This window comes from Herpailurus yagouaroundi, unplaced genomic scaffold (assembly GCF_014898765.1).
Source record: "Herpailurus yagouaroundi ecotype Mexico unplaced genomic scaffold, PumYag 181, whole genome shotgun sequence".
Lineage (NCBI taxonomy): Eukaryota > Metazoa > Chordata > Mammalia > Carnivora > Felidae > Herpailurus > Herpailurus yagouaroundi.
The window spans coordinates 26,167,782-26,190,598 of NW_024412412.1; the positions used below are offsets into that span (position 1 = coordinate 26,167,782).

The following is a 22,817-nucleotide window of genomic DNA, read 5'->3' on the forward strand; positions in this document are numbered from 1 at the left end:
ACTCTCTGCTGTGTTTCATGGTTTTTCATCCTCTCTAATGGCATCTACAGTCGAGAGAAAATTAGTGGGAGAACAGACCATGGGCGTGTTAATAATTTATTCCATTTTATTGTATTTATTATTAGGTTAAAAAGTAAAGGCCCAACCTGCTTTACACAGAGCATTAAGATCTTGGTGGGGCCCAGTGCCCTGACGAATTTAAAAGAGGGCACAGAGAGGGGTGCCTGGGTGGCTCGGTTGGTTAAGCATCTGACTCTTGATTTCGGGTCAGGTCACAGTCTCCCAGTTTGTGGGTTCGAGCCCCGCATGGGGCTCTGCACGGACAGTGCGGACCCTGCTCGGGATTCTCTCTCCGCCCCTCCCATGTGCGCTCACTCGCTCGCTCGCTTTCTCTCTCTCTCTCAAAATAAATAAATATACCATATTTTATTTAAAAAATAAAAACTGAATAAAAGAGGGCACGGCGAGGAGGAAGAAGGGGGCAAGAAGAGAGCCACGTTAGAAGTGCAGCGAACCCAGAAGGGGTGTGCCTGCTCTGTGCTCTGCCATTAGCCCGACCCGCAGCTGTCAACACCGGGGCCTTCTCCTCCCACTCTCCCCAGACCCCACCCTACTGCAGACCTATTCGATAAAGAGTAAACAAAGCACCGACAAAAGCAATAACAGAAGAGGATGGCAAAAGACGATCATCCCCGGACCAAACAGATCTTGGTAATATGTTTGCTTTGACCTCTTCTTTGACAAGCACCACCACTAAAAATAAGCTAGAACAAAAGGTGATTCGTTATGCACGGCCATAAAGAACCCTGGGGCATGCTGCATACATAATTCATGATGCAAAGCAAGCTGCCATCAGCCCCATTTATCCTTTCAATATTTTAAGGTGGCAAAAGTTCCCAGATATTTATAAAGTCTCTTATTCCTACACAACCCGTCCAAGTTCAAGAACAAATAGGGAACTTTAGTTTTCTGCAAATGACATTACTCATGATCCAAAGACCATAAATCTTCTAGGATTCGCTCGGTATCCATCACAGGAGGGTGGCTAAACAACCCTAATAAACCAATTAAGTAAGCAAGCAACATGTAACAGTCCTGTTGAAATTAATCTTATCAAATCACTTCTGCTTTCTGTTTTAAGAACAAATGCCCCAGTGTGGTTCAAATTTATTCCATCCCATTCATCCAAATCATGGAGATACGCTTTCCACCTGACACACAGGAAACAGAAGCCCAGGAAGGTTACTTGGCGTATCTCAAGATCTCAGGGCCACGCAGAGAGGCCCAAGACCTCCTCATTAACATCCTGGACTGTTCCCTTCCTTCCCAAGGGCCTACATCACTTCCTGTTATTAGATTTACCTCAGAGTGTCCCCCCCCCCAACTCCTTTCTTACGCCATTCAAGCCCATCTTCCATGCTGCCCTGAGTGGTCTTACAAAAGGTGAACCTGACACACCCCCGTTTAGCCCTTGAATATTTCCCTCTCCCCCCAGGGAGGGGAAAAATCATCAAATCAAATAAAAATAGCTTTATATTGAGCTGCCCAGAATTCTGTCACGAATTTTAGCTAATCGGGTATACAGGCTAAAAAATATTTACATGGCAGGGGCATGGGTGGCTCAGGCAGTTAAGCATCTGACTTCGGCTCAGGTCATGATCTCACGGTTTGTGAGTCAGAGTCCCAATTGGGTGAGCTTGAGCCCTGCTTCCAGTGAGCCCTGCTTGTCCCCCCTCCCCTCTGCCCTTCACTCACTTGCGCCCTGTCTCTCCCTCTAAAAAAAAAAAGATTAAAAAAATATTTACATGTCATGTGCACTCTTAAGTAAAAGAGCAGACTCCAGTCCAGTAATTTGTCTGACCTTCTTCCCCCCACCCCTATTCTGTGACACTCCAGTGGCCTTGGTGGTTGTCGGAAAGTCCCCTAGCACCACCTCTGCCCTGCTGGAGACCTGTCTTCACGCATCCAGCCCCGCCCACCTGGCTCCAGGGAGCTCCCCCACCTCAGCCCTCCTCTGGCTCCTGGGGCCTGTTCGTCATATGTATACTGCTTGTCTGCTTTGCCCAGACTGCAGATGCCTGGGATCAGGGCCTCCATCACCTCTGACTCCCCATCACCTGCCCAAAGCCGCATCATTACAGAGCATCAGGTGATGTTCGTCGTCCAGCACTATGGAATTGAATGCTCACGCGTTTGCACGTTATTCCATTGGTCATTCAACCAACCACCCATTTTTGGCAGGTGGAAAGCTAGCATTTTCCTGAAAGGCAGTACAGGGTGGTGACAAATGGCATATTTTCTGGAGGAGGAGAGCCTGGGCCCTGGCACATAATGTGTACGTCTGGCTAAGTCACTCGGCGGCCCTATGCCTCGGTGCTCCTCACCATGAACGGGGATCACGGGCTAACATTTATCAAGCACTGACTATGTGTCAAAACTACCCTGGATACTTGGCGTCCATGAATCCATTCAACCCTCACATCTAAGGAGGCTGTGAGAGGAGGAACAAATGCTAAGGGAAGGTGAGGATGATTTCTCCTCGTGTACCCACGAAGAAACTGAGGCTCAGGGCAGCTCCCCAGGGGTGCGGGCTTCTTTACTCCCTAATCTGCTGGCTTTGAAAGATGAAAGATGCAAGGCCTCTCTCTCTGATGCTGCCGTGGCATAATGCAAGAAAGCTGCCTGGCAGGATTCATCTCTAGCTATAGCTAATGGGACACTTGTCCTACGTCACCCTCCACAGGATGCTATGTAGGCTCCTTGGGGTGAAGATCTGTCCCGTTACAGAAACGAGCTAAGGGGGGTGGGGGGAGGAGACAGAGGTGGGAGGCTATTCGTACTTTAAGTAGCACACACCCAGATTCCAAGCATTGTATTATCCGGGTGACGCGTGTGTCTGCATCCTTGGGAGGTGACGGAGCGTGTGTTTACGCGTGGATGTGAACAAAGCCACCAACGTGCACCAGATTCTTCGAAAGCAAATATTTGTCTACAAATGAAGAACCAGGATGCTTTTCTAACAAAGAACAATGTGCCCCATTCTAATTCCTGATTCTTCCTCCTGGTCTACAGCGGGCTCTGCGTTCAAGGGAAATCCCCCCATGAACAAATGTGTCTCAGATCACAAAGGGCACAATAAATCAGAAGATTCGCGGACTGCGCATAGGGACGGCCTGGGGGGGGGGGGGGGGGGGGGCGACGGACGACACCTGGGGCTAGGTAAACGGCAGCCTAGCAGGTCCGGAAACGGTCACCTGGTTGTTGTTTTGGTTTTTGTTTACTTGTCTCAGCGAGAGACTTTTAACAGCCCTGGTAATCAACAAGACACAGTCACCCCTGCCATTGGGGTAAGCTTTAAATGCTGCACCATTGTCACACAGACAATGCTTGGAAACATGAACGGTTTTCAAAAAGTAGCTGAGAGGCTAACACAGATCTGATCAACTGTCTGCCTGCAGTAAAGCCTAGCCCAACAGCCTCCAAGGCAAATTCCTACAAGGACCAAACAGAAAATAAGTGAACTTTCCTTTTCTCTGTGCCAAAGGAAAAAAAAAAAAAGGTGGAAACAATGTAGTAATCAGGGAGAATGCACATTATATTACATGGTAACCAGAGGGCACGCATATGTTTTTCTTGGGGAAGGGAAAAGGCATACGTAGTCACAGAGGCTTTAATAAAAGAAATAAACTCAAAAGAACACCTGCCCCTATCTAGAGAGGGTTGGGCCACTCATCAGCCATCTGGGGGTGAGCAATCTTAGCAACAGGGACAGATGCATCCTAAGGGGGCTTTGCATCCCCTTTTTGTGTTACTGTGCCCTGGGCACAGAATGGCCCAGCTCTCAGCAGACCGCTGAGCTGTTTGGGCATTACAGTGGTCTTCTGGAAAATTCGTATCTCTCTTGTCCATTCTTCCCCATGCAATTCACGAGCAACAAGCCCACAGCAATGCCAGGCCAATGTGCAGCCAAGGTAGGTCAAGAGCATCCCAGCAAATACATATTTTTTAACAAGATGCTCAGAAAAATGTGGTAGGCATACTCTTCTCCACACCGTCTGCATGGATTGGGACAGTTAGTATGAGATGGAGAATTTTAAAGACCAAACCCTTCAATGAGCCCTGTTAAAAATTTTCTGTCTCGGGGCGCCTGGGTGGTGCAGTCGGTTAAGCGTCCAACTTCAGCCAGGTCACGATCTCGCGGTTCGTGAGTTCGAGCCCCGCGTCGGGCTCTGGGCTGGTGGCTCGGAGCCTGGAGCCTGTTTCCGATTCTGTGTCTCCCTCTCTCTCTGCCCCTCCCCCGTTCATGCTCTGTCTCTCTCTGTCCCAAAAATAAATAAAAACGTTGAAAAAAAATTTTTTTTAAATAAAAAAAAAAATTTTCTGTCTCTAAGAAAATGATTGCCAGTTTTGTTACCTTGCAGCAAAACAGACAACTAAGTATCTTTTAAATGCAAAAGCAACCCCAACAGGATTGAATTTTTTACTGTTTTTACAGTTTAAACACATTTTATTGTGCTGGGGTTATCCATTTTTTTTCTTTTTTTGAGACAGAGAGAGAGTGTGTGTGTGTGTGTGTGTGTGTGTGTGACCAGGGGGAGAGGGACAGAGGAGGAGAGAGAGTGAGAGAGAGAGAGGGAGAGAATCTTAAGAGGCTCCATACTGAGCAGGAAGCCTGACACAGGGCTTGATCCCATGACCCTGGGATCCTGTGCCAAAATCCAGAGTCAGATGCTCAACCAACTGAGCTACCCAGTCACCCCAACCATTCTTTACTCATTGCACACACAGAAGAGTGAACAGTTCAGATCATCTCTTAAAAGTTTGAACCCCGGGGCGCCGGGGTGGCTTAGTCGGTTAAGCGTCTGACTACAGCTCAGGTCATGATCTCACGGCTCACGAGTTCAAGCCCCGCATCAGGCTCTGTGCTGACAGCTCAGAGCCTGGAGCCTGCTTTGGATTCTGTGTCTCCTCCTATCTCTGCCCCTCGCCCACTTGTGCTCTGTCTCTCAAAAATAAATAAATGAAAAAAAAAAGAAAAAGAAAGTTTGAACCCCTACTTGTACCAGGATAAAACAACCAGGGTACACTTGCTATGCATAACAACCAAGCTGAGGTCTAGAAAATACAATGTTCTGGAACTCTAGGACTAGTTATAGGACAGAAATGAAAACTGTCCCACTGGCACAGGCATATTTTTCTTTAGGTGACAGTGGAGGTAGAAAGGAGAAGCAATGTTTTTTGAGGCACCAGGGTGGCTTAGTTGGTTAAGCATCGGACTCTTGACCTAGGCTCAGGTCACGATCTCACAGTTTGTGAGTTCGAGCCCTGCATCAGGCTCTGCGCTGACAGCACGGAGCCTACTTGGGATTCTCTCTCTCCCTCTCTCTCTCTCTGCCCCTCTCCTGTTCACACATGCTTTTGCGCTCTCTTTCTCTCGAAAATAAATAAACTTTAAAAAAAGAAAAAAAAAGGAGAACTAATGTTTTCGGTCAATGAAATACAGTTCATTATCAATCATGTTTGTATTCATTTCTCACATGGACACAGCATTATTCTTGCCACCACTATCTTATTTTGACCAGTGGAAAATTTATTTGTAGAGATGCAAGGTTTGTCAGTATTGCTATATCTAAACACGCCATCACATTAAAATGGATGAATTAGGGCTGCCTGGCTGGCCCAGCCCACAGAGCATGAGACTCTTGATTTCAGAGTTGTAAGTTCGAGCCCCATGTTGCATGTAGAGAGAACTTAAAAAATAAAATCTTAAAAAATAATAATAAAATGGACGAGTGATGCTGAGAAATGCATAATAGTGCTGAAAACATGGTATTCCAATAGGCATCACAACAGTCCATTAAAAAGACTGCCCTTATTTTAGATCACAAAGTTAAACTTTTGTAACTCCCAAGGCCCTTTTTATTTTTTTTTTCCAAGCCCCCTTTGGAGGCCCATCATTCTGACTCAGAGTTTTGTCGTCTTCTAGTTGTATCTCAACAGTGTTCTGAGCACAGAGCTGGATTACCAACCCTGAAGGAAATAAAAAGGAGTATTTCTCAAGATGCTGGAAACTGAAGCATTTTCTTAGCATAAAATTTATAAAACAAGCTTGAAAGAATCCAAGGTTTTTCAATATAGGACATCCATTGGTAGAATATGACTGATATACAAACATACAACAGGTCTAAAACTACTCATGTGAGACCATTTCCAAAATACAATTTTAGGTGGTCAAATGCAAGGTGCAAAACAATGAGTGTAGCATTATCTTTTTCAGGTCAAAATATATGCAGGGGCGCCTGAGGGGCTCAGTCGGTTAAATGGCAACTTTGGCTGAGGTCATGCTCTCACGTTTGTAAGTTGGAGCCCCTCACTGGGCTCTCTGCCGTCAGCACAGAGATCACTTCAGATCCTTCGTCCCCCTCTTTCTCTGCCCTTCCCCCACTTGCACACACTCTCTCTCTCTCAAAAATAAACGTTTTTAAAAAAAGAACATAAAAAATATATGTAACATATATATGTCATATATATGTTATACACACACACACATATACATATGCAAACATATGCTTTCTTTTTCTTGGAAGAATTCACAAGAAACATTTTCCAAGAAAATGGAAGATTTTCCAAGAAAACCCCAAGAGAACTCAGGGTTAGGGTTATGAGAGATGGGATTCTGCTCCTAAACATAACATCCATATACAGGTATTAGTTTTTGATTGTCAGTAGAGGTTATACAGGTGGAGATATTACGGTTCCCCGTGTGAATCCTTCTGTTGTTACTTCCCTGTACTTAGAAAAATGATAATGGTATTATATTTGATCACGAGGAAGTGATCAAGACATGTGCTGAATAAAATTTAAAACATTAGAAATTTTTTAAACTCGAAAGGGCAAACATGCTGGAAAATAAATACCTTATGTGTGATAGCAAAAGGTTATTATATTTAACATTTATAAAGAGTTCATATAAATTGAAGCCTGTAATTATAAGAAATAAGAAATCACTGTGATTAAAATCAGAAAAATAAAAATACCACTAAGCTGATGCTGAAAGATATTATTAAACAATTCACAAAAGAAGCAACACAATTAGGCAACATTCAGAGAGGAAAACATTCATATTCATGAAATAAAGTTTTGACCATCAGTGAGACGTTGTCTTCCATCAAATGTTAGTGCATTTTTAAGACGATACCCAATACTGAGGATGTACAGTGAGATCAATCTGGTGTCCTCAGCAGGTATGAGAATGAACCGTGGCCCCTCGTGGGAAGCAGTGTGACATGTACTGGACCTTAGACATTCCTCGCCTTTGACTCAATGATTCCACTCTGGGGATTACTGCCCGAATAAGAAAGAGCTTTTATAAAGAAATACAGTCATCAGAGAATTACTCGAAATGTAGTCATCGGAGAATTACTCGTAACAACAAAAACTTGAAACAACTTAAGAGTCCAGTGGTAAAATTAACAAAGGTAAAAATCCCCTTGATGTATTGTTATGAAAGCATTTGTAATTATCACGTAGATACCAATAATATGAAACCATATTCACGACCGCTTACTTAGGTTAAAAAAACAATATTTAAATTATTTATACAGTGTGATTACAGCTACATATTTTAATAAATTGAAAATTAAGGGGGAAAAACTGGGACACCTGGGTGGCTCAGTTGGTTAAGCGTCTGACTCTTGGTTTCGGCTCAGGTCATGATCTCATGGCTGGTGAGACTGGCCTGAATTGAGCTCTGCGCTGACAGTAAGGAGCCTGCTTGGGATTCTCGCTCTCCCTCTGTCTCTCTCTCTCTCTGCCCCTACCCAGCTCTCACGCATGCCTGTGCACATGCGCCCTCTCTCTTAAAATAAATACATCAACTTAAAAAAAAGGAAGGGGGACTAAAAAGGGAGTAACTTGTGTTAATTATATTAGATATCAGTCACAATATCGAATTTTTTCCCCTTTACCCCTCAAATCTGTATGTTTTAATAAAGGGGAAAAAAGCATGTTCAAAAGAGCATACAGTGTTTATGAACAGGGATTGTGCTATACTTACACTCCTTCCCCCCAAAAAGGGGAATTTCATCCACAGCTAATGAGATTTCCAAATATATGTTTAGACTTGTGCTTTCTAGAATAAGTGCAGAAACAGTAGCAGCAGCTAACATCTATTGAGCTCTTGCCATACGTCAAGCATTGTTTTAGGCATTTTACATGTACTAACCCAATCTCAGAACCACCCTGTGACACAGAGACTATAATGATGCCCCAAATCACACAGCTAACTGGCGGGGGAACAGGGATTCCAAAGCAGACATCTACTCAAGGGCCCTTGCATCTAACCACCATATTGCAAGGCTTCCATTTTAAAATGCCACAGGAGGGCTGCCTGGGTGGCTCAGTCGGTTAAGCGTCCGACTTCGGCTCAGGTCATGATCTCACGGTCCGTGAGTTCGAGCCCCGCGTCGGGCTCTGTGCTGACAGCTCAGAGCCTGGAGCCTGTTTCAGATTCTGTGTCTCCCTCTCTCTGACCCTCCCCTGTTCATGATCTGTCTCTCCCTGTCTCAAAAATAAATAAAACGTTAAAAAAAAAATTTAAAATGACACAGGAAATTCAGGTATTTCAAGTCAAAATATAAAGTAAATATGAACAAAATATAAATCAAACATTTAAAGTATCTTGCACTTCCTAGGATTCCAATTAAAATGTAACTGAGTATATTCTGATCAATTAAGAGGCAAGGAAAGTTGAAGGATTACAATGAAACACAGGAGAAAATACTGTCAGAGTGTGGGGAGTGGTGTCTAAACAAATGAAATGCACGGAATACAGTATTCCATTACTGCAAAATTCATAAAAGTATTTTCAGCCTGTGATGTCCCAAAAAAACACAAAGGTAAGATACTGAAATTCAGTCCACAATCAAATGCTAATTGTGTTACAGCCCAATTTGCCTCTACTGCAGAATCTGTTATGGTTAAGACTAAGAGGAAGGAAAATCGGTGTTCTCGGATACATTTCCAGGGATTATGGAGGCATGAGGCCATCTGGCTGTTAGAATAACCAACTCTCTTTTCCTGCCGGTTCTCAGACCTGGAGAAAGTAGCCAGTGGCACGCTCAGACGTGGATCCCCAGGACAGGTGTTCTGTCGGCCCAGCAACAACTTGATTGTAAGTCTGAGCAAGTCATTTGAAATGACCCTGCCATTCTCCAGCCATAAAGCTCTTCCATTCTCTGAACACAGCCCTGCCTCACAGAATAGGAACGATGCTTCCAAAACTCTAACATTTGGACCAGCCATGGTCACCAGCAAACTTCTTATCAGTTCATACGTGTGACTCAAATAAAGAAGCCTCTTCCTTAATAAGACGGCTAAGTGCTTTCGTGCACACATGCCCACCCCCAGGCATGGCACACTGAACTCTGTATCACCCTCCGCCCCCAACTTTTTAAATCCCATTCTAATTTGAAATACCCTCCCCCACTCCTTCAATGTGGTTAACTGGAAATCACCCTTTATTTTTTTTTTTCTTCAACGTTTTTATTTATTTTTGGGACAGAGAGAGACAGAGCATGAACGGGGGAGGGGCAGAGAGAGAGGGAGACACGGAATCGGAAACAGGCTCCAGGCTCCGAGCCACCAGCCCAGAGCCCGACGCGGGGCTCGAACTCACGGACCGCGAGATCGTGACCTGGCTGAAGTCGGACGCTTAACCGACTGCGCCACCCAGGCGCCCCTGGAAATCACCCTTTAAACGCTCACCTGGACTGTGGTCCTTTTGGGAACCCCTCTCTGAGACCCCACCTCTCCCCAGCACCTGACTGTGACCTCTGCTGATTTCCGCAAGGGCAGGTCCCATGCATTAGCAGACCCCACAGGCCCAGCACTCGGTGCTACAGGATGGGGCATCCAGGAAAGAGGGGAGAAGAGGGGGGTCCGTGCATGCTGGAAGGCAGTCGGCAGCCTAACCTTAGGACCAGAGCAGGACAGAGGGACGGAGCGGAAGGTCAGGGCTGAACCCCAGAGCACTCTCACTGTGGGGTAGTCACTAACTTTCTAAGCCTCAGTTTCTCCACCTGCACATGAGGACAGTGATAACACCTACCCCCCAGGGTTGCTGGGAGGATTAAATGAGATCACCCATTAGAAGCATTTAGCACTCTCTCTAGAACAGGTGGGAGCTCAAGAGAGGGCCTACATCTCACGGGCTTCCGACCTTGTCCCCTTAGAAAGTCTGGCGTGATGATTAATACAATGATAGCCTTTATGGCGTGAAAAATAAAAATCTTACTGAAACAACAAAAAAAGTTGCTAAATCAAAGAACAGACCCCGGGAGAAACAGAATTTTTCTGGGGCACCTGGGTGGCTCAGTCAGTTAAGCGACCGATGTCAGCCAGGTGATGATTTCAGGGTTTGTGGGTTCGAGCCTGGCATCAGGCTCTGTGCTGACAGCTCAGAGCCTGAAGCCTGCTTCAGACTCTGTGTCTCCCTCTCTCTCTCCCCCTCCCCTGCTTGTTCTCTCATTCTCTCTCTCTCTCTCTCTCAAAAATAAACATTGAAAAAATTTTATATAAAAAAAGAAATATCATTTTTCTGACTTTATTTTCTCTTCCATTACTATTTTTTAAAACTCTCCCTAAAAAAAAAGAAGAAAAGTAAAGAAAGAGGTTTGCTCTACTCCCCCTAAATTCGCTACCCCTGTAACACGGTACTAGTATAAGTCCTTCATTTTAAAGGTGGAGAGGATCTAAGAAAATTAACTCTTTAATTCTCTCAACATTTAACATGCTGACAACAGAAAACCGCCTCAACAAAGCATCCTCCAACAAAGAAACGTATAAGCAGCAGCCATATATTTTTACTATAGCAGCATCCCATTTAATTTGCACCGTCTTCAGAGTCGGTGTTCATAAATCTTTGGTGTCAGAAATGACTGATCACTTTGATCTCTCTCAAAAGGAAGCAAATCCATAAACGACTCAGAGATGTGAAGGTCCCTGATGAGGAGCCATTATTCCTCCTCAAAAAAGCAGATTTGTTTTCAAAGTTTTTAGAAAGCCTCGGGTGCCATGCATTGTCTTTCTTCAGCATCCTCTCCAGATCTGCCTGCAATTTCTTGCAAAAGAGTGATCTAAACTGGAAGTCAACTGAAGAGAATGGCTCGGGCATTACTCTCCACCTACTCCTCTCTGCCAAGCAAATTCAAAGTATGAGGACATTTTTCTGTCAGTACAATCACATTTTTCTTCTGGAAAAATCAAAAGCCAGGTTCTTCTTCTCAGTAATGATTCAAACCAGCAAATGAATTTCTCCATATGTAGTCTGACTCCATATACAGGAGAATCAAAAATTGTATCAACTGGGGTGCCAAGGGGGCTCAGTGGGTTAAGCATCCGACTCTTGGTTTTGGCTCCGATCATGATCTCACGGTTTGTGAGTTTGAGCCCCGCGTTGGGCTCTGTGCTGACAGTGTGGAGCCTGCTTGGGATTCACTCTCTCCCTCTCTCTGTCCCTCCCCCACTCTCTCTCTCTCAAAATAAATAAATAAGCCCAAAATCCCACCTCAGCTCCCCATGGCCTAGGCCACATACTTATTTTATTCTCCTCCAACTCCTATTTCAGTACAGACTTCTGTACACAGCAGGTCTTCAAGTGATTAATGACAGAATCCGGCTAATAAACTTACAGTACACTTGGCCGTCTAATCTGCTAATAACCTAATTTTTGTCTCCATGCTACTCCATCTCCTTAACTCATATCTGCCTATGGTTCTGCAAATTGTTCCAGAGCGCTACTCAAAATTTCTGTAGAGAAACAGCACTGCACAGAAGACCGTGATTGCACAGTACTTAGGGGCGCTCCTCTTCTATGTGTTCTTTATCGTCAGACCCCATGAGATCACAAATGCCACAGAACAGACCGGAAGGCCCAGGAACTACTTTCTTCCTCTCACTGACGCCAAGTAAGAGGATTCCGGATGCAACCATGTTAGATGTTCATCAACGTGGCATCTCAGAGCCTGGCCTAAAAAGCCCTACTCTCCTCAATTCGTGCCTTAAAAGCAAAGTTGCTACAAAGAAACTGGCAAGAGAATTTCCAGTCCATTCGCCCAGGAAGCCAGCGACCTCACCTGCTCCTTGCCTCCGGAAGCACTTGACCTCCCATGTGGGGGCCACAACCACGTGAATGCACTAAATGCCATGGACTGTTCACTTAACAGGAGTTAATTTCCTGTTATGTGGATTTTTTTCTTAATATTTATTTTTGAGAGACACGAAGCACAAGCAGGGGAGGGTGAGACAGAGGGAGACAGAGGGCGGGCTCTGCACTGACTGCAGACAGCCCCACACGGGGCTCAAACTCAGGAACCTTCTTTTCCTTTTGTATTCTTTGCCTTCTGGAAATACAAGGCTAAAGGAAAAAAGGATGCTGATGGTTTTTCACCAATTTACTCTTTAAGAAACGAAGTATCAGAATGTTCAGCTAAGAGAGTATGTTGAGAAAGGAAAGACGAGAATTATGTTTTCAAGCATTCTGTGCCCAAACTGAAAATAACTAAAGACGTTTCCTCCTCCCTCTCCACAAACACGCCAGCGTGCGGGCAGCGGGGTCTGAGAGTTCTTATCCACAGCACAGTCCACGCAGAAACGTATCTGCCTTCGTCACAGCCAGCAACTCTTCTGCCTTCCAGGAACTCAAACCCTCACCCCTAATCCGGAACGGAAAAGGCAACAGCCGATGGAAGAAGGCAAACGGCTGGTATGAACCATGGAAAACGTCTTCCTTCCTGGACCAGCACCACACCTGCACTCTCCTCACCTTTTACACTTTGTCTAGAGGACAATGTCAAGGGGGGGCTGGGGGTGAGTCAGAAGGAGCGAGTTAGGGAACAGTCCGCTTGGGGGGGGGCGGGCAGGGCTCACTGACTCGACGGGAGCAAATGTGAGATCGGGTAGAAAAGGGCTTTCTGAAGCTGGCTGCTGCACTTGTTCACCTTGACCTCCCGGTAAGCTGCTCCTATGCCCACCCCTCCCCCATTCCTGTAGGAGCTAGGAGGCAGGAATACAGGTGCCGGAAACATCACACAGGAAAATGGTATACGTTTACCTTAAAATACACACTTTAAGACCCAGAACATCATAAACAACCCAAAAAAGCACCTCGCCAAGGAATCGATTATGGAACACTAGAGTTTCTTGAGTTCTTGAAAAGTAATCAATCTCTATTGAACACCTTCAACCATCTCAGCCTTGCGCCTGGCCCTGTCCGGGAGTGCTGTGCCATCACAGGAAACGTCAGAGCTCAGAGGAAGGGACAGAACCCTAGCCATGTGGTTCTGTCATACCTTACATGGTATGTACCGCCATACCTTGCATGGGAGGAAGTCTTTACGGAAAACACGTCATCATACGTGTTCTGGGGTTGTCCGAGGCGCCTGCGGATTGCTCTGGGTTCTACCGGCTGCCCGGATGTGAGAAGCCAAGTACGGATCAGGGGACAGCTTCTTTGATGCTAGAGCATAACTAGGGAACGCAGGCCAAAATGGGGCTTCCCCATCCCAACGCATTACAGTGAAGGTAGCCAGTCCCCAGAGAAACGTCAACCTGACAACCACCGGGAACTGGTTTTGCAATCAGAGCGGCTGAACCAGGGAGAGCAACAAGATGCCCGGGCCTGCCCCAAGCAGACCCTACTAGGGTGCTCTCCACAGAGCCCAGAAGCACAGAGCCACTCTCCTTTCCACCCCGGGCCACAGGACTGCAAAGCCTCAGGAGCCAAGAGAGGGCGAGGGAGGAGGCCAGCACCTGCCCTAGCTTTTTTTTTTTTTTTTAATTTTTTTTTTAACGTTTTATTTATTTTTGAGACAGAGAGAGACACAGCATGAATGGGGGAGGGGCAGAGAGAGAGGGAGACACAGAATCGGAAACAGGCTCCAGGCTCCGAGCCGTCAGCCCAGAGCCCGACGCGGGGCTCGAACTCACGGACCGCGAGACCGTGACCTGGCTGAAGTCGGACGCTTAACCGACTGCGCCACCCAGGCGCCCCTGCCCTAGCTTTTTAAAAACAGCATCCTACTAGATGGATGACCAGGTCCTTAATCAAAACAGGTTTCCATGGGGGCGCCTGGGTGGCGCAGTCAGTTAAGCGTCCGACTTCAGCCAGGTCACGATCTCGCGGTCCGTGAGTTCGAGCCCCGCGTCAGGCTCTGGGCTGATGGCTCGGAGCCCCTGTTTCCGATGCTGTGTCTCCCTCTCTCTCTGCCCCTGCCCCTCCCCCATTCATGCTCTGTCTCTCTCTGTCCCAAAAATAAATAAAAACGTTGAAAAAAAACAAAAAACAAAAAACAAAAAAAAAAACAGGTTTCCACGGAGTGAAGCAACTTAATGGGTGAATGGAGAAAGCAACCAGAAATGTTCACCCCGATATCAGCCTGCACCCCTCCTGTCCTGTATTATAGAACAGAAGCCCCCTCCCTCGCTTCTCCACAGACACAGGAAAACAACTGTTTTCCTCAGTGCATTCTCTCACCTAATCCCCAAGATGACCTTTTGCGTGTTAAAATGAAGTAAATGACTAAGAACAAAAAGAAGAGGTTTACTGGGGAGTAAGACGAGCAGACAGCAGAATATGACATAAAACATCTGCTCGCGAATAAAAAATACTTTCTCTAGGGAAATTCTAAACTACTTGTGCAGAGATGGGCCTGAGATTCTGTTCTAGGGTTTAAAGAAGAAGCACCTAATACTTAAAATAATCTGAATACTCCAAGGCCTCTCAAGTCTTTGAATTCTATTTTTCATGGTATTTCTTTCTCCCACTGAATGATTAAGGTTTTGATTTTTATATGAAACAAAGCCCTCCAGAGTTCAAAGAAGACGGTTCACAAAATAAAAGCCAAGAGGCATCAATGTTAATAAAGCTAAACTAAAAAGATATTTAATAACCTTTGTGAAATTAAAAACAATGACTAATTCAATCCAAACAACTAGGTCATGCTCAGATTCCAGTAACTCTAAAACTGAGCTATAATAAGGCAAGAATTCTCCTTTGCTTCAGTGGTCACAATGAAGGGCCCATTCAAGGGAAAGACCAGTAATACAGACACAATGGAAACACCAGAGGGACGTTTGTGGGGCAGAGGGAAGTTGGGACACAGGACAAAGCAAGATGATCACTACTACGGGGGCCACCTGGGAATTTGACAGAGTACGTGAATAACAAAGAAAAAAAAAAGGTATTTCTCACAAAAGACCAAACAATCATTCAGCAAACATCTGAGAGGCTCTTACAAAAAGCCACCAAGCCTCAGGCGGGTCTCCTGCTCAGAGAAAGCAAGTGGACAACCTAATCAAAGAGATCTTGTGACATACAGAAACACCAGCAGAGCAAGGCAGAATACACTGGATGCCTCAGAGGTATACAGTGTGCAAGAAACAGAACAGGGGCACAAAGCACTCAGGAGATGGAGAAAGGCATCAGGTCACTGCCTGAATGAGACAGACCAAATATAAAGACGACCATGTGGGAAGTCTGTCTCCTGCCCTGGGTTGCTTCCTAATTATTCCTACATGGGACCTTTAATGATTTGGAGAACAGGATATTTAGTGAAAAACTACATTCACACCAAGTTCAACTCACGAAGGCCCACTCTTCCAATTTAAAAACGCACCTCCTTCACTCAACCACTTGCACGGACTCTCAAGGGACTAGAGTCTTGCTCAGACCTATAGCCTGGCTTCCACATCTTACTCAATGTGCCATGCATCATCCAACCGAAGGAGTAGTCGGTGCTCCTGGCTTGGATAGCATGCTGTAGAAAAGAACAAAAGCATGAACGAATATTCCACAGAAGAGACTTCACTCCAGGACAAGAACATCCCACCAAGTCACGAGGAGGAAACCTGGCTGTCCGACTCTGGCAGGTCAGTACCTGGTGAGAGCGGGCAAACACGTGACCATACACTTAGGATCTATCTAACCGCATCCGAGTTTCCAAAAGCATCTCTTGTCACGCAACACTTTTGTCTTTTTTAATTAAAAAAATTTTTTTAATGTTTATTTATTTTTGAGGGAGAGAAAGACACAGAGCGTATGCAGGGGAGGGGCAGAGAGAAAGGGAGACACAGAATCGGAAGCAGGCTCCAGGCCCTGAGCTGTCAGCACAGAGCCCGACGCGGGGCTCGAACTCAGGAGCCGTGAGATAGTGACCTGTTGCGAAGTCAGACGCTCAACTGAGCCACCCAGGTGCCCCAATGCTTTCGTCTTAAATAAGATACATAGGTAATCTCTCTAACAACATAAGTGGATCTTTTTTTCACTAGAACTTTTAAAGCCAAGTGGTTGTTGGCTGAGGATTTTCCAAAACATCACATTTCTTTTGTAAACTAAAATCAGAAAAGAGAAATCCAGCATTATGTCTCTCTAGGTCAATGACATTGGTGCAGCTCAGGCCAGAAAATGCAATGCCCTACTGACATTGAACAGGGCCAAAACAGACTCCCCCCCCCTCCCCCCGCCAAAATAAACTTTAAGAGATCGTAGTGCAACTTTACATTTCTTCTGTATAAAATCAAGGGAGACAGTAATTTACTACTTATTTTAATGTCCTAAAGTTGAAAAAATTAAAAATCCAGTCTTTCACCACTGAAAACAATAAATGACTTTTTTTCCCCACTAAACTTCATTCTGATGGGTCTCAAATTCCTCTGACAGATTTTTGATCAAGTCATTTGAATTAAAAAGTACTGATTTTAAAAACTAACCACTTAAAATTGCCTCACACACGTACAAGCAAACGGTCCACAAAACATTCTCCTTCAATTTCACACCACCCTATCTAAAATTGTTAAGACTTTCCAGGGGAGTTTGACACTTTAACTGAACGTAAAACTAAGTAACAAATTGTTTTAGCTTCTCTAAAATGCAAAACGACTTCTTTAAAAAAAATTTTTTTTTTCAACGTTTATTTATTTTTGGGACAGAGAGAGACAGAGCATGAACGGGGGAGGGGCAGAGAGAGAGGGAGACACAGAATCGGAAACAGGCTCCAGGCTCTGAGCCATCAGGCCAGAGCCCGACGCGGGGCTCGAACTCGCAGACCGCGAGATCGTGACCTGGCTGAAGTCGGACGCTTAACCGACTGCGCCACCCAGGCGCCCCAGCAAAACGACTTCTTAAAGAGACTCGAGGGCTGCCAGTAGATTAAAGAAAGTTTCTGCTGAGTTAAAATATATTTCAATAAAACCTAGGGGCTCAAACGTATTTTTAACCGTATGCCCTAACTGAGCACCCAACATTATAATTCTGTTCCTACATTGCCTTCTAGTTACTTATTATCTCAGCTCTTCCCAAGTCTTTCAGAATTGTTAACAAATAGTATCAAATGAGTGCTGTCACGGAAGAATCTGAAAGAGGAAAATGGGTTTCTTCCCATCTTCTTTTATTTACTTACTTATTTATTTACTTAGAGGTGTATTTAACGCACGGTATTAGTTTTAGGTAAACAACGTAACAATTCAGTGTTTGCGTGCCTTGCAAAATGATAGCCGCAGTAAGTCTAGTTTAACATCTGTCACCATACGGTTACTTCTCTGTCTTCTAAATGTCATGAATGTACCCATAAGCATTTTTTCCCACTACTCTGTGCCCTTTGCTACTTTTCAAAGAAATACAATCCTAAATGAAGCGAAAAAGATTAACTTAGTTCTCAGACCATGTATAAGCCAGACGTGCGTAATCTCTAGCACAAAACCAACTCATGATTTACTCTTACTCGATATATAATACAATCCGATGGTTTTCAACCATTTATTTGTTTTCTACATTGAGAAAATCATCTTCTCCTTACGGCCTACATCGCAAACCAGGTGTGCCTCCTTTGAAAGACGCACAGGCAAACAATAGCAAGAGAAGGGGCTCTCGGTTTCCGTAGCCTGGCACACGGTACGTGCTTTGCTTGTGGAATTTATGACTGTTAAAAATAAAAAATGGAGATCTGAGGTTAGAAAAAAAAGAAAAAATTCTGGCCTCGTGGTTTACTCCTCAAATTTCCTGGAACTCCCCTGCCCGGAGCTTTGCTTGTCCAATAACCTGTGTCTTCCCCTTTGTTGATAGGAACAGATTTATTAACGCTTCATCTTTGGATTATGAATCAGCTTTGGGCAGCTCCTTCAATGAGCTACTCTGTGACTATGTAACTCGTAACCACTTTCTTCAATCCAGTAACACAATAAAGAAGTGTTTGCTTTCATGAGGAAGGCACCAAGGCAAATATAAAACAAACTGAAGAGTCACGGACAATGACATGACACCAGATAATCATTCCGAATGGACAGCTCAATTGACTGGTGGTAACTGAATACGGTGGCTTTTTTCAGGCTGAAGAATTAAACTCAGCCTAGATCTAGGGCAGCAGGAAGAGGTTACCTTTGGAAATATTGGTGTCCGATTGCTTCCTGACACTATTAGGAGCTGCATTCAGACTAGGACAAAGATCAGAATGGCAGGCGGTCTTCCATTTCATCACAGCTCAATGTACCCTGGGGGTGGAGACTGAGGGGGGGAAACTGGCCATGATGCTGTCACTGGGCTTGTCCCTACGACGCCCGGAATGCTGTTAACCATACCTGCTCCCCAAAAGCCGGAGTTGTTTAAAGAATGCTCCAGTGTGAAAAATGGACACATTCCCAGCTAAAGACTCAAGGTATCAATTAACCAGGCTCAAAAAATCCCACACCACCAGTTCTGGAATTCTCCCACTCACCTACAATGCTTTAAAAAAGTAAAACAGAAAAACGTCTATTGCAAAACAGTCCCCAAAAGAGAAAAAGGAAAAAAAAAAAAAAACAAAAAACCATAAAACTCTTGTCAGCCTTTTGTCCCTTCCATCTCTCACAAAGTATTTCCAAAAAGCTCTAACGCTTAGCAAAAACCAAACCTTTAGACATCTCTAAAGCACAAAACTGGCAGGAAATACCCGAGGAAACTCCCCTCAGAGATTTCAGTAATCTATCTTCCATGCCTTAGAGTGTGCTGGGCAACAGTGATCCCAGGACTTAGTCATGCATTACAGACTGAAATTTTTGTCTTTACTAAACCATCATTCACCCCATTTACAAAACATTCTTCTCTAGAATTTCCCAAGAAAAGTGAGCGATAATTTTTACTTTATGATTACGCTGAATTTAAACCAAAGATGATGACAATGACATCTCAAGCCGCGAGCACCCCGTAGAGATGTGTCTAATATGCACAATAAGCCAGGGCTCAGCATGAAGCTATCCGTCTTCTGTTCAACCCACCTGAAATTCCTTCCATGGAAGGCAGGCTGAATTGGGAAAAGGGAAAAGGAGATCCAAAATCCAACAGTGGGCCTGGAACCCGCTTCTGAGGTCTGGGTCTTTTCATTAGGAGAGTATGACACTGGTGACTGTATTTCTCTTTTGCTCGTCCCTAAAACCCCCTGCATTCACATTGAAAAACTTTCCCGGAGCGCCTGTGACGTTAAGCAAACAGTCGATCAAATGAAACACCGGCATCTTCAAAAAATGCACCTTAAAACATTACCACAGAAGAGCCACATCCCTCTCTCCACTTACCCACAGAAGAGCCACGTCTTTCTCTCCACTTACCTGGGAAAGCGTGTGGATTGGGCGACCCTCTCTTAAGGCACTTAGAACAGAGAATGTGCACGGTGTAGTGCAGTCCAGGCCATTCCTGAAGTAGGACATTCAGTTCCTCTACCAAGGGGGTTATGGCTTGCCACGCCGTCCATATATTTGGTAACGAGGCATGGCTGGCAATGGACAGAGTGTCTGGCTGCAAGACCCCCTTGGCAGGTCTGTAACTGACCACCACAGGAACCTTCCCTCTATATGCAAAGATCTGAAGTTTACCATCCGATCTGTGTACCACGTGGCTGTTGATCTGGACGCTGTAGCGTGCAAACAACCCGGGCGGGAAGGTAAAGGGAAAACTGTATTCAATCTGCAGCTGCTCGGCCACAAAAGACTGTCCGGCCAGGTTGGTCCCGTTGATCCAGGCCTCTGCGTGGGGCACGTCATTCTGCACATAGCATGGGAACTTGTACCAGGCCGTGGACCCATTCAAAGGCTTGCCCTTGGGTTTATTGAGGCAGTAACAGAGTCCCATCTTCTCCAGCAGCTCCAGCAGCAGCTGAAAGTCCTGCTGGGCCTGGACATGAGGCTTCAGCAGCAACCGAATGACATGGGCTGGCAGGAGCCCATGAAGCAGAAAGCCCTCCACATAGTGATGGAGCTGGGTGGTCCGGAGCAGTTCCTGGCCCGGGGTGGGCGCCGCCGCCGGTGGGGAACTTTCCCCCTCGCCCTCACCCTCGCCGCTGGTCCCCAGAAGCAGCTTGTGCAGCAGCAAGGAAGGATCCCGCTGGAAGAAGACATTGAGGATGTCGATGAGGCGGGTGAGGTTGTGGAAGACGTGCTCCTTGAGGGCTGGGCTGTCCTCGAAGTAGAGCAGCTTGCCGCTCTCGTGCAGGTAGGAAAGGGCGCTCTGCAGCCGGTCCTCGGTCAGCCCCGCCTGCAGGCCCAGGCGAGCGGAGTCCCACCAGCTCAGCCACAGTCGTTGCGCCTGGGGCGGCTGGAAATGCAGTTCCTCCAGCACCTGCCAGGACCGAGGCAGCACTCTGTGTAAATTGGGGAAGATTTCCCTGTGCTCGGCGACCGAGAGCAGTTTGTCCCGAAGGCGCTGTAACTGGCGAGGGTCCCTGCAGCTAACGGGCAACACCGGGGAGAGGATCTGCAGCCGGTGGTTGAGCAGGTACTGAAAGTGGGCCTTGCGCCGCCGAAGGTTCTTGTCGGAAACCCCGTAGTAGGCTGCGTGGGGGCTGGCAGAGCGCAGCTCGAAGTCCCGGGCCAGGGCCTCGTCCACCACCCGAGCCAACCGGCTCAGCCCCTCGGCGTCGTGCTTCTCCTGCAGGGCGATCTGGCGGTGAATGTCCAGGCACTTCTCCTCCAGCTCCCGCTCCCCACACAAGTCTGCGTGCGTGCCCACGATGCACACCACGGCGTGAGGCACGCGGGCCCCCACCCGGTGCAAGAAGGAGCCCACGGTGGTGGGAAAGCGGGGCGGCTCGTAGGTGGCCAGGTTCACCACCAGCACATAAAGGGCTCCTGGGGAGAGGAAGAAGGGCTGGATCACCTCGTAACTTTCATCCCCGGCTAAGTCGTACACAATGAACCGCAGCCCCCGCGAAGCGTCGGCCGTCCAACTGGTCACCTCGATGCCTTTGCTCACAGAAGGAGCCGCAGGCGGGTAGCTCTTTTCCTTGTCCCCTCCTCCTTGGTTTCCGTCCACTCTCTCCTCCGTGAGGCAGTGGCGGAGAAGGGTCTTCCCCGCAGCCTTGTGGCCCATCAGAAGCAGCTTGAGGCGGGGCTGCACGGCCGGCTGTGAATGAGCCAGCTCCTTCTGGTAGGCTGCGATGTAGGGGATCCCCTTCATACAGACCTCGTAGGGGGGCTGGATCAGCGGGTTGTCCTTGATCTTCCACAGGCCCACCCTCGAGAGCTGGCCAAAGTTGTCCGGCAGCACTGCGATCTGGTTCCCTTGCAGCACCAGCTCCTCCAGGCCGGTCAGCTCCACAATGGAGTCGGGCAGGTAGCGGATCCGGTTGTTATCCAGCCAGAGGGTGAGCAGCCGGCCCAGGCCCGAGATGAGGGATGGCACGGAGGTGAGCTGGTTGCGGCTAAGGTAGAGCTCCTCCAGCCCAGCCAGGGGCAGCAACGCGGCAGGGAACTCCTCGAAGAGGTTGGAGGAGAGGTTGAGCATTTTGAGTCGCTGCAGGCGGCTGAACTGGGCGGGCAGAGCCTGCAGCCCGTTGTTGTCCAGCATGAGGCTCTCCAGGCTGGCCAGCTCGCAGAAGCCGCTGGGCAGGGTGCCAAGCTCGGCCCCGCTCAGCCAGAGGATCTTGAGGGCACGCAGGGCACTGATATCCTCAGGTAGGCCCCGCAGCCGGTTGCTGGACACGTCCAGCTCCTCCAGGGCCGCCAGCTGCAGCAGCTGCCGCGGGAAAGCAGTGAGCTGGTTGTGGTCCACGTCGAGGGTGCGCAGGCGGAAGAGGCAGGAGAGGGAGTCGGGCAGGTGCGCCAGCCGGTTAAAGCTGACGTCCAGCTCCTCCAGGTGGGCAAGGGCCCCCAGCTGGGCCGGCAGGGCGGGCAGCTGGTTGTGGCTGAGGTTGAGCTTGCGCAGCTCCCGCAGGGCACTCACCACCTCCGCGCCCAGGGCGGTCAGCCGGTTGTGGCTCACGTCCAGCTCGGTGAGGTGGTGGCCCAACTCAGCCACGGCCGGGGGCAGCCGGGCGAAGCGGTTCCTGCGCAGGACCAGGACGCGCAGGCTGCCCAGCGCCGAGCCCAGCCCGTCGGGCACCTCCTCCAGGCCGTTGTTCCCCAGGTTCAGCACCTCAATGTCCCCGATGTTGGCCGGCAGCACGAGCTGCGGGGCGTCGGGAGAGTCGAGCTGCTCGGCGCCGGCCCCAGGGCAGCCCCCGGCCGCGCTGAGGGTGAGCTGGCGCAGGTTGCTCCGCAGCTTCCTGGCGCGCAGGGCGGCGTCCCGCCACAGCCTCACCGTCTTCAGGTTCCCACTGTCCTTCCCAGCCATGGCGGGGCCCCGGGCCGACACCCTCGCGCCGGCGCCCGCAGCTACATGCCGCGCTGCGCCCGGGCGGGCGCCAGTCTCCCGGGCCCTCTCGCCCCTCCCTTCCCACCAGCCCTCGGCGACCGGCGGCTGACAGCCCACCCGCAGCCAGCGGCGGGGCGCCCGCAGCTGGGGGGCGGCGGCGGCG

At 47.7% G+C, this 22,817-nt stretch overlaps 1 protein-coding gene across 5 annotated transcripts in view; it reads right to left on the reverse strand.

Moving 5' to 3' along the window:
• MFHAS1 (multifunctional ROCO family signaling regulator 1) overlaps positions 1-22,811 on the reverse strand; it is a 100,388-nt gene extending 77,577 nt beyond the window's left edge. For all 5 annotated transcript variants that reach the window (XM_040490138.1, XM_040490139.1, XM_040490141.1 and 2 more), the window contains exon 1: positions 19,636-22,811. In XM_040490138.1, coding sequence (XP_040346072.1) covers positions 19,636-22,633 — 2,998 coding nt within the window. In that variant the 5' untranslated portion in view covers positions 22,634-22,811. The remainder of the gene's footprint in view (positions 1-19,635) is intronic.
• Between the last annotated feature and the right edge of the window lie 6 nt (positions 22,812-22,817).